General features: G+C 41.3%; 1 protein-coding gene across 2 annotated transcripts; it reads right to left on the bottom strand.

Moving 5' to 3' along the window:
• Window positions 1-759: 759 nt before the first annotated feature.
• ALAS1 (5'-aminolevulinate synthase 1) lies at window positions 760-16,841 on the bottom strand. Of its 2 annotated transcripts, XM_075072789.1 has the most exons (12): window positions 16,746-16,834; window positions 15,753-15,968; window positions 13,846-14,064; window positions 12,518-12,667; window positions 12,145-12,367; window positions 11,276-11,460; window positions 9,980-10,159; window positions 9,664-9,828; window positions 8,051-8,319; window positions 7,227-7,389; window positions 5,904-5,998; window positions 760-1,089 (listed from the first exon to the last, which is right to left on the bottom strand). In XM_075072789.1, the coding sequence occupies exons 2-12, from the start codon at window positions 15,949-15,951 to the stop codon at window positions 1,030-1,032; spliced, it is 1,908 nt and encodes a 635-aa protein (XP_074928890.1). In that variant the 5' UTR covers window positions 15,952-15,968; window positions 16,746-16,834; the 3' UTR covers window positions 760-1,029. The 2 variants fall into 2 exon arrangements, with proteins under 2 accessions (XP_074928890.1, XP_032661713.1); XM_032805822.2 differs by lacking the exon at window positions 760-1,089 and having other exon boundaries at window positions 5,226-5,998; window positions 16,746-16,841.
• Between the last annotated feature and the right edge of the window lie 734 nt (window positions 16,842-17,575).

A 17,575-nucleotide genomic window follows, 5' to 3' on the forward strand; every position in this document is an offset into this window, starting at 1 on the left:
CATCACCTGATCTTGGCTTATCCCAAAACAAAAGCTTACATTGATACTGTTGGGATCCAGCAAGAATCTGCTCAGCTATTCGGTGGCGATGTCAGCACTCCATGGCATCTACATCATATATACGCCTGTCCTGGAATAAAATTACCTCCTCTGGTACAACCTGTCACCTTGCTTTTCAAATCCTAAACAAACTGTCACCCCATCAGCCAAATTGTGGCTAGCAGACATCCCTCTTCCAGTCCACCTTAGAAAATCAGTCTCAGCAGTGATAACCGTTTTCAAAAGAAAGCTATTGAAACAGCCCAAATCATCCTTCATGAAGAACACAGCTCAACACCTACTGAGACAAATACCCTCTCCAGAATCAAGAGTCGGGATGGGCTCTTTTCTCCTGTGGCTTTCTGCAAGACCATGCATCAAGGTATGGCTGCATCACGGTCCACCTACACATCCGCATCTCTGCTCAGCCACTTTCCTCCTTTGTGCCTTCTATGGCTAATCTTCCTCCCTCTCCTTCCCTTTTATTACTGTTACTTAACTTTGTGGTATTCACTTAAGCAACTTATCTGTGCTACCTAGGGTCAATAATGCATTGCTAATTATTTTTTGTTTACATAAAGCAAATTCCTTTTTCCAGTGGGATGTAGAGTGTGTGTTTTTCACATGCATTCAGTTTTTGTTCCTGCACCTGTACTCATTTTTGTTTCTTAAAGTTTAACTACTTAAGAGAGACAGAAGGGGTTATTTGTTGCATTGACATTCCCAAAGTTCATTTAAACACGCTCCCCAAGATTTGTTCCTTCCTGGGGCTTTTTAGTCTGGTAATTTAATATCTTTCCAATTAGTTTCCCCATGTATTTGTAAACCAAACTAATGAATTATATAACCTCGTTTATGCAACCTTATTTTCCAAGCTTTGTTTGCACAGGAATAATGACATTTATATTTATTTATTCTCCTCTTCGTCTCAAAGAAAGTTGATCCTTCCCATTCTTCAGCATGCTATTTCCAGTTCTTCACATTCACCAGTCATGACATTTTTCTGCAGATTTCATCTCTATTGTGGCTTGTCTGTCTCAGATTTCTCTCCTGCATTTACAAGCACCAAGTCTATCAGCATAAAAATGGCTGTTACCGTCTTTGACATATGTGTTCATAAATGAAAATCATTGTCTGTCAAGTTTGGACATACTTATTTCTGTGTAAATATTGTCCATTTTAAACCCATGTTGTTATCAATTGGCTGAGAATGGTCATCTATAGGGTGTCAGCTATTAAGGGTACATGGTAAATTTTTTCATATTGGGTTTTCTGTTATTTGCCTGTACACTTTAATGCAGTGTAATTACAAGTAACAGCAAAACCCTGGACTCTCTTATCAAAGCCCTGCAGCCTGAAGCCCTAGAGAGTAGGGAACTCACTATTGACAACTGTTAGTGACCAAGGAGAAGAGCAGCCCATAGCTGTCTGACAACTCACAATAGGCAGGGACTCCACAGGAGAGGGGTCTGTCTGCCAGCATCTTTTGGTGAACAGTTAAGTTTTCAGTTATGGAGCAATACAATGCTGTTATCCTCAGGATTTTATGTACTGCTGATTTTTTTGCTCTGAAGATGTAGTATAAAGCTGAAGCAACTTTAAGGTGGTACATGGCCCAGAGGCAGTACCGAGGCCGGTGTTTTGGCCTGAAGTGGCAGAGAGTAGCTCCTGAGGGACTACAGGGTGGGCCTCCCCCCCCTCAACAATCAAAGCTGAACTTACTTCAGCTGGGTCAGGGTGGAAGAGCTTCTGGAGCTGCTGAGGCAGCCCTTATGGGGTGGAGATGGACTTGCTGGATTCCCCCCCCCCCCCCCCGGACTCTGCTAATCCTGGACAACCAACTATGAGTGGGGAGCCAGAGGGTGGGAAGGAAAGTGGCTAGAATGTATTGGCAATAATCTTAAGTCTTCTTACAATTGTGAATGGCTAAGAAACTTCAGAGAGTGGGGAATCTTAGTTAATATTTGCTGTTCAATTGCGTGCTTCCTCAAGTTTATTGCCCCATTCCCCAGCTCCCTGCCTGCCTGCCTCCTTTAAATAATGTTGTCTTGTTTTAAACCTCTGGAGCTAGTGGGTGAATGGGGAATATTGTCTAGCAAGGGTGCCCAGCGGAGGATTCGGGGTTGGAGGCTGTGACGTAGTGGGGATTTTCCCTTGTTATGTTGTATGTTAGCCTTACTGTTTTGCATGAATGCTGTGTGTGCGCCTCAGTTTCCTTGTGTATTGCACCAATGTCTAGGTGGTAGGAATAAGGGTGTGAGACATTTGTGGGAGAGGCTGCTCCAGCTGCCTGCACCTATACTATGACTGCCCCTTTGTAACCTGAGACCCAGGAGGGGGATGTGACCAGGTGATTCCTGGGCCGGGAAGCAAGACAAAGTCCGGAGGAGCAACAGGTAGGGCAGGGGCCAGGCAGCTGGAAATGAATCCGTCTCAGGTGGCTTGGGGTACAGGGAGAGGGCCAGAGCTGGACTTGGCTGAAAGTCACTGATTTCTGTGCTAACAAGTTCTGTCCTGCAGTGTGGTCCTGTCAACTAATAAACCTGGTGTTCTATCAGCTGCCTGAGAGTCACCTCTGACTGTGTTCAGGTGCAGGGCCTTCTGGCTTCCCCAGGAGCCCCACACAGGTGGACTTGCTGCAGGAGGCACACCACATTGAAAGGGATTGAATGCTCCGAGCTCAAACCCAGGGAGGTCAAAGCTGTGTAAGCTTCTTGCCCTGGAGCCAGTATGCTGAGAGAGAGGAGGCATGCTCTCCCAGAGTCCTGACTGGCTTTGTATGGAGCAGTTCCAGAGCACTGCCCTGGTGACAGGGGCTCAAGCTGCTATTATTTAGGTTTTCTGAAGAAATCACTAGATTAACAAATCTGGCCCTTTTTGCTGCTGACAACACCTGGTAGAAGGGTTACACTTGTTCACACTAACAAGTGTTGGGCCAACTCAGTATAGGAAGGGGGAAAGGGCAATGAGAGTTCACTCTCCTGCCAGCAGCAGTGTTGGTTCTATAGAAACTGATGTTCTTTCCTATGGAGACTTGACTCAACAACTCATCATGGCATTGAAGGGGCACTGTGATGCTAGCCCCACTGTATTTTGGATGTTGTATAATTTAAAAATATTAATTGTTAAAAAAACAGATACTGTACAAGCTACACTGACGAGTGAATCCCAGTTCTATTGAGGTCATTTGTTTTTACCACCCTTTGTTTCCATGTAGTAGGCTATGGTTACTCTGAAATCATTTCTGTGTGTCACAGGTATGTGTGTATTTCACAGGAAAAGGAAGACAGCTGGGTTTTGTAGACAGTTCACCTAAACAATTAAATCTAGGTTCCACAGGTATTTGTGTGCATGGTGAAATGTTGTGATTTTTTTCCTCTGTCCAGCCCTGGCACATTATGTTAAACTAAAGTTCACTGTAAGTCTGTTTATGTCAGGGGTAGGCAACCGATGCACATATGCCAAAGGTGGTGCACAAGCTGAGTTTCTGGGGCACTCACACTGCCCGGGCAGCTCTGCCTTTTAATTTAATTTTAAATGATGGTTCTTAAACTTCTAAAAACCTTACTTACTTATATATCACTAAACTATTGTTGTATGTAGACTCCTAGAAAGAGACCTTTTAAAAAATGTTAAAATATATTGGCACACAAAACCTTAAACTAGAATGAATAAATGAAGACTTGGCACCCCACTTCTGAAAGGTTGCTGACCCCTGGTTTATGGCATAGTTCATAAAGGCTTTCCCGTGAGTCATATTACATAACAGCCAACCCCTTTGGTTTTAGAGGTGAAGATACAGCAACATTCTAATGAGAGCAGTATTTATTAAAGGAAATAACTGATTTAAATAATATGTTTAGATAAGTGAGCTTTTTATTACACTATTGATCTGCTGCAGTCTGTTTGGATTAGAGTATGCAAATTGTGTGGTTTAAATGTAGTTTTCCCTTATTTAGGTGGAGACCATTGCACTTGCATGCACCACTGCTACTAAGTAAATTGGATGAACTAGGTGTACTTTTCCTTTACCAGTCAAAACTCCTTTAGAGGGGCTATATACCACATTGCTTTGTTCCCTCCCACCCCAGGCTGTGCTTGCTGACTATATCACTCCAAACCCTGTGTTATATGTAATGATATCAAACAAACAATCCCAAACCTTTGTTCATAGAATGTTTGACACTGTTATTTACTAGAACATTTGACTAAGGGTTTTTTGTATGTATTTGTGTCAAACAGATAGCTAAGGGTTAATGTTTCTTTTACCTGTAAGGGAACCAAACACCTGACCAGAGGACCAATCAGGAAACCAGATTTTTCAAAGTTCAGGGAGGGAATTTCTGGGTGTGTGTCTTTTTGTCTGTGTCCTCTCGGCTATGAGAGTGATCTCTATCTCCAGGCTTCTCTAATCTTCTGTTTCCAAGTGTAAGTACAAAGGTAGAAAGACAATAGGCTTATATGTTTTTTTTTTGTATTTACATGTGTGTAGTTGCTGGAATGTTTAAATTGTATTTCTTTTTGGATAAGGCTGTTTATTCATTTTTCTTTTAAGCAATTTGACCCTGTATATTGTCATCTTGATACAGAGAACATTTTTATGTCTTTTTCTTTCTTTTTATATAAAGTTTTCTTTTTAAGACCTGTTGGATTTTTTCCTAGTTGGAACGCACCAGGGAATTGGTGGGGAGGAAGGAAACAGGGGGGAAGGGAAACTCTCTTGGTGTTAGAGTTGCAAAGCTTGCATTTGCAGGGACTCAGTGAGGGTGAAAGAAACTTGATCTCTCTGGGTTTGTGTTTCAAGGAATTGAAGCGGGAAAATCTGCGAGGAGGTAAAGAGCAGGAAGGGAAGTGGGTTATTTCCCTTTGTTGTAGACTCAGGGCATCTGAGTCTTGGGGTCCCCCAGGGAAGGTTTTGGGGAGACCAGAGTGAGGCAGGCACTTTAATTCCTGTCTGGTGGCAGTGCTATCAGATCCAAGCTGATAATTAAGCTTGGAGGTTCATGCAGGCACCCACTTTTTGGATGCTAAGGTTCAGAATTAGGACTATGCTTTATAACAATTTGCATAAGGAAGTAATTCTGGAGATATGAGAAGGAAAAAGCACTGTGCAATTTCCTCAGGGAAATTGATCAAGCTTATTTTTTCCCTGTTGATTCAAGGCCAGAGGGATGGTAATGCTGGGAAGTGTGTAAATGTTCTAGTTTTATTATGGTACAGGTGTTATACTTTTAAATGTTTAATCACATGGCACAAGATTAAGATTTTTTTTAAGACCTGCATAGACCACACAAGTTGGAAAAGTTCTTGTCAAGAAATAGGGTACCATACTCTTAAATCTGTTCCAGTGCCCTGAACTCAGGAAGACCTATTCAATGTCAGATCTGCATCCACACTAATTCTCACAACTTTCCCTTTCATCTTGGCAGGTGGAAGGAGGATAGGATAACAGACTATATATAATGTTGCATTTAATAATACTCTTTTTCACTGAAATAGTCACACTGGTAGAAGATGGTAAATCAGAAACTACCTATTAACGGATTAAATTAGAATTGAGCGTTTCTGTTCCACTTTATTTTTCTGCCCACTAATCCTACAGTCTTCTTTGTAAACATTAACATAACAGCAATGAGCTTAAAAAGACAGAAGCAGGACACCCTGTTTTGAACTTTAATTTTCAGAGCTGTGTTTAGACTATTGATTAAAATGTTATAATTTAATATGCAATTTAAAAAGGTTACCCAGGCTATTTGGACATTAGAGGACTAGATATGGACAGGGTTAACAGGTTGCTCTCAAGCACTGGCAGAAACTAGTTTGCTCATGCCACTGAAGTAGGATCTTTCCCTTTCACTCATCACCTCAAAATGCAGAGGCCTTCTACAGAAATTGCATTCTGCTGAAGAGTGCGGTTTCAACTCCAGACCAACGTTCTTCCATGTAGCCATCAGTTTCTCTGTTAGACAAAAAAGACATTTCTTAAAATCAGAATATTCTTAAGCTTTCAGTACATAGAACTCTTTCCAAAACACTGAGTACTGCAAGTGATGAATTACAAAGTTTAGAGGTGAGGAGAAAGTAAAAATAACCCAACAAAAAAGCCACCTACTTGAAATGCCTGACAACTTTCGCTTAGCAAAGAAAGTATGAGCTCCCTCAACACCTGACACTAGTTCACCTTCAAAGTTATGAATCTAGCCATCCATCCATAGCCCATTACTCTTATTCGATAATAAAATGGAATTGTCTTTCTTCAAAAGAATCAAAAAGCACTTAAAGCCTTTCAACATGCTCACAGCCTTTATCCCATTTTACGGTTTACTAAACTGAAATCATGGAAGACTTTCCCAGGGCCACCACAGTCTGTCTACACAGACTATGGAAGCAAACCTCCCAGCCCAGGTCAACAGACTTGGGTTTGTGCTCTAAAAATAGTTGTATAGAAAGCACTTTGAAGTTGTGGCTCAGGCTCTGAAGCGCCCCCCCAATAACCTTCGGAACCCAGGCTCCAGCCTAAGCTGCAACTCTAAAATGCTGTCTACACAGCTAGTTTTAGAGTACTAGTGTGAGCCATGCCAACTCTGTTACCTGGGCTGGGAGGTTCACTTGTGCAGACTTCCCAGCTCTGCCTGGACTCACTATGATGATAATCCAGATCTCAAATCTCATTTTCCAACTATTAACTAGCATAAATTAATCAGGACTGAAATGGTGCGATACCAGGCTACTTTGCTGTAACAAATATGGATTAAAAGTACGGATGGTTGAGTGATTTCGTATGGAAACTGCAAAAACAAAAAAGTCACACAGCAGCACTACTAAACACACACCCACTAAGACAATACCTCTTTTAAAAAGAGAAACTCCTTAAACTACGAGTAAAAGAACCATAAGATGGGTGAAGACTCGTTTTGTACTGCAGCATTTTGTCACTTTCAGACAGAGGGCTACCACTACTCATGCTCAAAGGCAAATCAATGGGAAACATTGACAGCACTTTCTAACACTTCATTCGTAGCAATAGTTCACCTTCTTCCAAGGTGAGCTTTCCCAGCTTGACTCAGCTAAGTGTAGATATTTTCTTTAAGTTAGCAATACATCAGGGATCATATTGTAAATCTTCAGAATGAAGATACTAGAGCATTTTATAGAATTCTTAACTCTGCTGGAGTCCATTCACTCACCAAGGAAGTAATTCATCATCTGCGGTGTGTGATGAGGAGTTGGGGCAATACGCAGCAGCTCTTCTCCACGTGGAACTGTGGGGTAGTTTATTGCCTGGACATAGATGCTGTGCTGACTCATCAGTCTGTCACAGATCTCAGTATTTTTAGCAGCATCTGCAACCTAGATTTACAAAATGGTCAAGTTCATGGTAACTGGAATTGTGCATGTGTAATTATCAGAATACCTAATCCCAATCAACCTTCTAGGTTTGAAAAGAAAGTTAAGTCACAATCTGTGGAAGATTCCAGTTTAAGTATGGACTACTCACAAAAATCAGTATGGACTACTCACAAAAATCAGAACTTAATCATTTTGTCCTCCCTGTGCTTATTAGAACAGAACATGGTATAGAAGTGAAGTTTAAAGCTTCCCTCTAGTATTCTTGCCAGAGTACTTCCAATGAATAATTTCTTTAGTATGCATTTTTGTACCCCTGAAGATATTTAGACTATTGTACAAATAGTAAATTACACCACACAGAGTTAGTTAAGTGTGAATGGAACTTATAGCATTTGCCAGTTCAATTTGTTGGCTGACACCCTGCTGCACATTTTTTTTTTTTTTTTTTTAAAAACAGCAGGTTTTAGTCATTTAAGGAAAACCCTCAGCTTCAGCCTACTTCATACTACATAAACCTAAAATAAGCTATGCACTTTACATGCTGTGTAAGAAAGCAAGTCAGATTCAGCTTCAAGTGTTTTCTGTAATACAAACAAGTTTATTCTTGTGGAACATCTTTCCCTAAACTTAAAAAGAAAGCGATACCATAATTTTTAGTTACCCTGATTGGAATGATGTGACTGGGACAGTGTACTACAGGGAGTCCAGCATCCATCAGCATTTGTCTCATGAGTTTAACATTGCGTTGGTGCTGGCGTCGAAGAACTTGCCCTTCTGCACTCTTTAGAGTTCTGACTGATTCAAGCGCACCAGCTAAGAGCATGGGTGGCAGGGATGTTGTGAAAATGAAGCCAGCAGCATAGGAACGTACGGTGTCTATCAAAGAACTTGTACTGGAAATGTATCCGCCCACACAACCAAATGCTTTGCCTGAAAATAAGAAACAGTCAAGATTTACTCTAGCCTTTAGAAAAGGTAACTGCAGGCCAGGATCTGACAGCTGTACTTATTTTTTCTTGGAATCAGAGATCATTCTGACACAAAAACATTGGAGAAGTAGAACTCCAAATCCTGACCTTCCTATGAGCAACACAATTAGGTCTTTCCAATAATTTAGCACATAATAAAACTCCTCAATTTTGTTCTAGTACTTCCAAATTAATGGTAAATTAGCACAAGGCAAGGTTAATCCACTCCACCCCACCCCAGAAAAATCCCATGCTGTTATGAAGAAACCTTGTGACCAGTAGGAGTGTATTGTTTAAGACAAAAAACAGACAAACAAAAAACAGCACCTATTAGTGATTCCTGGGACAAAAGATTCTTGCACTATAATTTTAATGCCAGTGAAGAACTGTAAATCTACCAAAATAAACAAATTCAATAAGTACTGGAGTAAGATATATTCTAATGAGTTTAAACACTTGGACCATTATTTGTTCTCCACTCCCTCTGCTTTTTTCCTCCAGCAGGTTTAGGTGGGTTATCTATTCCTGAGAACTAAAAATAGCTCACTCTTGTCTTCTATTTGCATCTTATTTATGTGCTTCATGCAATCGACTGGGCATGTACAGTAACCACCATTTCAGAGGATACTACCTAATAGTTAAAGGCCAAAACAAAGCCAAATTAAACTGAAGCCTATTGCACTATTTTTGTTTATATGATGCTGAGGTTTGAGACTGCAAATAAAATTCTTAAACCAAACCACCACCACATGTTCTTCTAAGGTGGAGTTTCAACTCTTGCTCTATTTAAGCAGATTTTCAGTTTCCAATATTTCAACTCCAATAGTTAGAAAACTTCTTCGTTGCATCCAAAAGAATTTTATTGGTTCTTTCAGTTCTCGCCAAATCTCCTTACACAACTCCCATCTCAGGTTTCTGGATTAGGAACATTCCACCTTACACAAAGGAAAGTTAAGATCTAAATATAGAGCACTGCACCACAATTAACTCTCTCACATATGAATTCACTGATAGAGGACTAGTGACTACGCCACCAGGGTCATTTTGCTAACTTACCATTTCAGGTGGTATTTTTGAAATCAAGTGACTTAGCACAAGTGCCTTTGAAAGTTAATGGAACTGGTGAGCCTAAGTCATTCAGGCTGTTTTAAAAATCCCATGCTTCAATTCCTAGAAACAAGTCAGTAAACTGACTTGATTCAAGTTCATTTTATTCCTTCATCTTGTCTGCAGCATCATCTTTGCTGGCATTTGTACAAAAACAGTTTACACACTTTTGTAACTAAAGGCCAGAAGATACACATACCAAGTGTTCCAGAAATTATGTCCATTTTATGCATGACTCCATCCCGATCTCCTATGCCACCACCCTGTGCGCCATACAGCCCAACAGCATGTACTTCATCTACAAAAGTAATCGCCCCATGCTCATGAGCTACATCACACAATTCTTCCAGTGGACATACTGCACCTGAGATCAAAACAGTAATCATAATTAATCACAAGTTCTTGCTTTTGATGATATATGCATATTTTGTAGCTTAAAGAAACAAAGACAATTTATATGTTTCAGTAAGGCACCTATTTAACAAAAGGATACATGCTTTTTATAGCAGACTCACCATCCATTGAGTGAACAGTTTCAAATGCAACTATTTTGGGAGTAGATGGATCTGATTTTTTCAATAATTCTCTAAGATGATTGACATCATTATGGCGAAATATGTGCTTAGGCACTCTGCTGTTCCGAATTCCTTGAATCATAGAGGCATGGTTTCCTGCATCTGAGTAAATCTCAGAGCCTGAGGGGACAACCAAAGGTTACTAGGAATTATGGCTGTACTGAAAGAATGGACAGATGATTGTACAGATACCTAAAAATTATATGAAATACGGTTGTGCTGGTAAATGTGTTTTAGCCCCAGAATAGAGGATTTGCTATAGACTTTTTTGTTAAGTCAGAAACTTTGCAACAACATATTTAAGACAGAATACCCATTGAAATAGCTACATTTTTTATTTTTGCTTTAGAGCGCTTCTGAAATTAAGACACTTATTTCCAGGAATTCACAACTTTACTTGCCTTAAGTCAGTTATGCAAATTTAAACACCCAATCCCAAAGGAATATACTTTAAATTTAAATTTTACATTTGGAAGTTACCAATAGAAGTCTTAAGTGTAGATGTTTCTTCAGCAACAGCAGATACAAGAGTCAGTTTACCAGCGTTAACCATATCCTGGACTATAGCAAGGAAAAAACCATCCTCCCACCTGCAGCTACATGGGGTGGGGAAAACAGTAGGTGTTTTCCAGAAGTGAAACCAGCCTCTGTAAACAGCAGGAAGTTACGGCAACTGGGCAGGAAGACCTCCAACTGGGGCATCATTTGTTGCCACCCATCCCTCCAATACCTCCTCAGCCCTTGTGATATCAGCAGGTTGCTTCTACAGTTTGAACTTTACATTTGCTGGTTGATTCTGTCTTCGACTCATGTCCTTCTCCCTCAGTCCCTCCACTGCCAGTCTCCTTTCTCCCTGCTTCTCTCCATCCTTCCCTACCCTTTAAAGTTCCTCACTTTTATATTAAAGAGAATAAACCAACTGAGATATGTACCAACCACCACCTTGGACACTCTGCTCATAGGTTGTACCCCCACTTTGTGTCTGATACAGGTGCAGCCTGATAACTTCTAATATGGCATATAAAACAGTGCCCCAAATCCTGATCAAGGTGTTTAGATGCCACTACAATAGAAATTAGTGAAGACTGCTTTTTTAAAAAGTGGTATTTCGTGACCAAAAAACAGTCAGAATCTCAGGTATCATCTGAAAGAAGTTTGTTTTTAGTGAAATTTCAGGGTGTTTTGTTTGCAGAATGTAGTATTACATTGCATAGTATCCAGTAAATCAGATCTCACCTGGTAACATTTTAGCTAACGTGAAGAGAGTGGAATCATTAGCTACAAAGCATGATGAGAACAGCAATGCTGCATCTTTTCCATGGAGATCAGCCAACTCTTGCTCCAAATCAACATGAAATTTACTTGTTCCAGAAATATTTCTGGTGCCTCCTGCTCCAGCACCATGTTGTTTCAACGTATCCCTTTAAGAAATGTTCAAAAGGGGGAGAAGCATTAATCAATACTATTTGACTCTCAGCTGCATGTGAACAATTCAGGAAAAAGGGACATTGTCTATAACAAATCACCATTCCTTAATAACTTACATAAAAGCAGTAGTAGTTAAAGAGAAATGGGTACAAGAGGTGCAACTGTATTTGTTTACAGTTTGAAAAAGGATCTTGGAGGCCAAAACTAAGTTTTGCAAGGAACTTCATGAGCTCAAAGCTAATGCTATTTACTAGCTGTGCCCCTTACAAAAAAAACATAGGACTCCACTGCCTTATGCTGAACTATCTGTATTTAATAGGTACTGAGACATAAGATAATTATGCTGTCCAGCAGTTTTCCCATAAGCTCCCCATAGAAAGGAGGAATATCAGGGGTTCACCACTTAAAGTGTTGCAGCACTACAGCCAACTATATTTTAAGTTGTTTTATGACAGTCAAATGTGTGAGAAGGAAGGATTAGCCATGTGATAAAAAAGTAATACCCTTTACACAACAGAAGGAATTTAATCATTATACAAAACTACCTTTCCCTAGAATTTACATTCTTTTGGAAAAAGTTGAGCTTGTCATAGCTTTGAGTTAGTTTCCTGTAGATCACTGCATACCTTGTGGTTACCAAACATTTTATTTTTAATTTAAGTTATAGAACTACTTACATAACAGCTCCACACACTCGCGGGTGGCGACTCATCCCTAGGTAATCATTGCTGCACCATACAGATACCTCTTTTTTGCTGATAAGGGAATCAGAGTAGTCATCTGCCATGGGAAAGACCTGTGCCCTTCGGTTCACAGTTTTGAATACACGATATGTGTGATCCTTTTTTTTCTCATCAATTTTTTTCTCAAAGAACTGGTCATACTGGAAAGTAGAAACAGCTAGAAGAGGAGAGAGGCTATTAAATACAAGAAAGAATTAACACTTGAAAGTCAAAAGATCTGTCTGCAGCTGGATACTGCAAAAATGGATTTAGCAGGCTAATAGCAGACTCAGATTTATTTTGCTAATCAAACAAGAATGATCCTTACATTTTGGCAAGTTATCCTGAAGCAGATGAGACACTCTTTCTGGTTTTTGCTTTAACATAATATCCTGGAACTTCTTCAGCAAGCCATTTTGCTCTTCTCCAGAAGTCTTGGTGTTTATCACAATGGGATTCACTGGTGTTTTAGTAAACTCTGTACATTTGAGATGTTGCAAAGAAATCCAGTGATTATTAAAGTCAGTTTCACACCATCTTATATCAAAAATACAAAAGATTGTATGCCATGAAAAGTTATGAATCCAGTATCTTAAATTGTTTAAAATAAAATTTAGTTGAGATACTGAAGCAGACCAATAAGACTCAGAAGCTGAAGAGAAAGTCATACTTTCCTCAGACCTTGTGAAATCAGATCTTGTCTAACAAAAACTGAGGTCCAATTCAGAAGATTCAATAATGGCCTGGGACCAATTGGTATGTAGGCTACGAGAGCCAAACACATGCTTTAGTTGTAGGTAAAAGTGTTTCTCTATTACTCCAAGCTTCTGTTCTACTGCTATGAATCATTGTTACTAGGGCTTGCAGCAGACTGGAAAAGCTGGAGTGAACGGATAAGGAACAAACTGACTTCTTCCAGAGGAAACAGCAAGACTTAGTACTGGTGAAAGAAAAGGCTTCCTTTAACACAACGCTTTGACAAAACTACTTTAATCTGAAAGTAAGTTTGTTCTCTTTATGGCAGTAACAGTCTTATTTGTATAGTAACACATGCAATGGGACACCAATTTCTGATCAGGGCCATAAGGCACTACTGCAATCAAAATATTAAGGAGAAGATGGTCCAGGGTGGGAGGGAGGTGGTTTTTATTAAATTACTTCTTGTTTCTAGTGTGCAGCTTTGCGCTTTCCAGCCTGTAGCTGCTTAATTCTTTGAGTATGTTCATGTAGGCAGCAATGCTAATGTGTTCTACACATTGGTAAGACTTTTTGGTGAGGACATTGAATTTTTATAACCAATATCAAGAGCTATTTTTTAGAGCCAACTGATAAAAAGAGTGCTGTAGCTGACATATATTATTTGTTTTGCAATTAGAACATAATTCTCACTAAAACCAGCTGCAAAAAAAAAGAGAGTTGGTATAAAATAGATTACACCACAAACTAAGTAATATGAACAGAACTGCATGAGCACAATTAAAATCCATATATTCTGCAATAAAATCCTTTTGTTGCACTGTCCCATGACCCTCCCTCTGGCCTATAAGGTCGCAATTGTGTCAGCCTTGGCTTTTATCTCTAAGACTAGTGCTAGCAAGTAGAGTGTTAACAAGAGTTTATATTTCACTATCTATTGCAGCATACATAAAAACATACCTTTCCTTACAGCCTGCATTTCCTGAACATCCTCTTGGAGTTCTAGGCTGGCTTTGCAGAAAACATTAGTGTTCGTAGGGTTCATCTGAGCTGCCAGGAAAGGGCATTTAGTGGCAGAGCTTGGACTAGTGCTCTGGCTAGTAACAGCAGGTGGATGGCTAATAGGCAGCTGGGATCCATTAGTGTTCTCCTGGGACACATCTTTGGAATTTTTGGCCTCTTGGATAGGAGAAACAAAACAAGGGTTAAAAAACAGAAACGGGGGTGATCTGATTGCACAAGAACATAAAACTTCTGACAACTATCTATTACACTAAACCACAAGCCAGCCAGAATTGCTCAACTGAGCCATCTGTACTTGTATCATCACACAAAGTCTCCGTACCTGATTAACATTTAAAGCCAAATTTTCTTGAAGGCAATACTACTGCCTCTTTCCCAAATGAGGAGACAGTGTGCTTTGTGGATGAGTTAATTTCAACTAAAAATTTTTTTCAGCTGAGTTTTCCAGTTGCCCCTTCTCCCCTACTATCTCAGATTATAAATCTTCTAGGGAAATTCTCTCAACCAGGGTCAATAAACAGTCACAAATCATAAGAGATCTGAGAACTCTACTGACCTGGATTTGCACCAATTACATAGTTACAATCAGCAGAACTTTGGTCTCAGATATTACATTAAGAGTTTGCAGAGTATGAACTTCAGTTTTAAAATAGTCCAATTACTTTCAAAAAAGCCATATGTGTTAAGTTTTAAGCAACAAGTGTTTGAGACGATTAAGCAAAATATTTAGAGAGTACACCAGCTCAGGCAGTTACAGTTTCCAGAAGGTTCCTTCTGGCTGGGCAGATCACAAAGTGTTTTAAAAGAGTTCTTCCTTGTCTACTTAAGCAGGAAGCATTTATTAAACAAGTCAAGGATTGTTATTGTGAAAAACGAGTGAATAAAATTGACAACCTGGAAATCTTACAGAACAAGTGACCCTATGGTCATTACCAGTGAAGATTAATGTAGTGCACATACATGCAAGTTAAAAGGATGGAATGTTGTAGAATAATGCACCTAGCATGCAAGTTATCTGACAAGAGCAAATTATATCCAACTAAAGTTGTCCTGTAATAATTTACTGTCTGCTTTACAACAGCCCCAGGGACAATTCACTTTCCTCTTGTGGAGGCAACATTGCTTCTTCTATACTGCATACCTTTTCAAGTTTGCTCCCACAGTAAAAGGTGAGTATTATAGCATTCTCTGCATTTCCTAGGTTTTTGGAAGGTGGTGTGTTCCTCGAACAACCAGGTTCCCCATCCCACAATTTGGCATTCAATTGTTCAGTGTATAGCACACACCAAAACTGATTTCATTTACACTTCTATTGTATTAGAAGAAAGCCAAGATTCAGATGTGTTACCAAATTCAAAGTTTTGAATTCCAAACTCATAACAGTATTCTAAGTGCAACAAGTAAGGCACTGAATTTTACAGGATTAAGAAGTTTACTTTCAAACCAAAGTTTAACAAACCAGACAGATTAAAATAAGAGACGAGTCTTTAAAAAAAGCCCACCACACCTGAAGTGTTTGAATAAGAACATAAGCAACACTGAGTAATGACAACATTTTGAGACATTTACTGGTAAACATTTCAGTCTTTTTGGGGTGTTCATGCCAGTCACTGAGAAAGCAAAGTTGGGGCAATTGAGAGGCTCTACTGTACAACCTTTCATAACCTGACAAATGAAAGGAAAAGGATGGGATCTAATAGTAAACATAAATACAGTTGTAGGTAAAATCTAAAAAGCCTCTTGATGAGGAAGCTTAAAATTAGATTAAAATAAATAAGCTTCTGGGTATGGCAGTTTGTACATCATTAACTAGCTATAAAAAGAAACACAAAATTGACACTGACTGTCATTGGATGAGGTTGTTTCTTCAGCTTGTTGACAGTGAACAACTGAAGTACCCAGGGCACGGGAAGCAGGCTTGGTCCCAACTTCCATCATTTTAGGGCAGCTCTGAGCATAAAAGAGCAGAGACTTGCCAGCCTTCTGCAGAAAAGCCTGGGACACCCGTGACAGGAAGGGGCAGCGGCGAACAACAGTTTCCATTTTCGGGTTTTTTGATCCTGTAGCAAGATACAGAAATGATAATGTTAAATGCAAGTGTTAGATCATTTCTTACATATAAAACCGTATTCCAGACTACTTCAGAGTTGAACGATACACAATACAATTAGGTTACAGCAGATGGAAAGCAGTACAGTGTGGTATTTACTACTAATAATGGGATGACTTAAGCAAAGAACCAGGTAGAGTATTAGAAAAATCTTCTTAACAGGGAGACATAAGGGGGTTGTGCAACAGTCTTCCAAAAGGAAGTGCAGGGAGAGCCCTGGCACATTTAAATGGACATCAGCAGCCTATTCACGGAACTGCTGGGTTTCTTAACTGACTAAGATTACTGTAATAAGACAACACTTAAAATACCCCCCGCCCCGGGTTTACTTTGGGTTAGCTTCCCTGGGCTCCAAGGGGAGGGAGCACAACGCAAAACCAACACGGAAATGCGATTCTACAGTCGCCCCGAGGGGAGTTGTAACCCCTGACTATTTTTAACTGATACGATTTCAGCTTGACCGCGTCCCCGCCACACCAGGCTGGAAGGAGCCCAGGACCGCAGGGCGCGCGCTGGGGAAGGGGGGCGCACGGAGGAGAGGCCCCTGGGCCAGCGGAAAGCGGCAGGCAGCTGAGCTCCGCAGGGGCACCTCAGGCTGCCTTGCCAAGCTGCGCCCGGAGGGGTCCCCGGCGCCCCCACGTCCCCGCCCGCTCGCCGGGGCGGTGCAGCGTCCCCAGTCCCAGGCCCCGCGAGGACCCTGCCTGACCGGCGCTGAGCGTGACCCCACCTCGCCCACTGCCGATCCACTTCTCCAGCTTCTCAGCCGTGTCCTCGGGACGCTGCTACCTATATAAGCACCTCAAGCACCGCGCAGGCGCACTGTGAGACTACGCCCAGCAGTGCCCCCCTCCGTACACAAGGCAGAGGCGCATGCGCACCATCTCCCACAAGTCCTTCCTCCGCTAAGGCGCATGCGCGATTTCCTGTCTTCTCCTGCTGGTGCCTACGCGCTGCGCGGAGGAGAGAGCAAGTGGCGCAGCGCTGGCTGCGGGGAGAGAGGAGTGGCAGGGACGGAGGGGCTGGGGGGAGGAGGAGGAGTGGCAGGGGCGAAGAGGCTGGCGGGGAGGAGGGATGAGGAAGGGATAGAGGCAGGTGGAAGGGGGGCGGGAAGGGGAGAACTGGGGCAGAAGCCGGAGGTGCGATGCAGTTAGGCGCTGCCTCTGTAGGGGCAGAAGAGGGGAGAGAACAAGGACCTGTTGGGCGAGGAAAAGGGGGACCCACCTGGCTGCTCAGTGGCAGCGGCTTGGCCTGGAAATTAGGGCCTTGGGACTGGACAAGGTCGTGGGAGAAAGGTGGGTGCACGTGGATCTGCCATAAGAAGGGAGCAACAGCCTCACAGTTCAAGCTAATATGGGGAGAATGGAGGGGCACTGTTCTTTCCCCACCATAGGGACACCTGGGGGCAACACTAGCCGCATTGAGAGGCAGGGCAGTAACTAGGGAGGCTGCAGGCTACATTTCCTGCCATTTAGATGCACTTCATTACTTCAGCTCTGTGATTCAGTGTTTCCATATTAGAAGTGGTGATGTAATACGTGACCTAAAGTTGAACAGGGG

Source organism: Chelonoidis abingdonii, chromosome 16 (genome assembly GCF_003597395.2).
Source record: "Chelonoidis abingdonii isolate Lonesome George chromosome 16, CheloAbing_2.0, whole genome shotgun sequence".
NCBI lineage: Eukaryota > Metazoa > Chordata > Testudines > Testudinidae > Chelonoidis > Chelonoidis abingdonii.

Bases quoted from the DNA above. Each gene is read 5' to 3' on its own strand.
- ALAS1 (XM_032805822.2), bottom strand. From the start codon at position 15,951: ATGGAAACTGTTGTTCGCCGCTGCCCCTTCCTGTCACGGGTGTCCCAG. The intron at 14,065-15,752 runs GTCAGTGTCAAT...CTCCTATCCAAG, and splicing joins AACAACCTCATCCAATGACA to AGGCCAAAAATTCCAAAGAT. The intron at 8,320-9,663 runs GTATGTGTATCT...TCTTATTTTCAG, and splicing joins CATAATTTCTGGAACACTTG to GCAAAGCATTTGGTTGTGTG.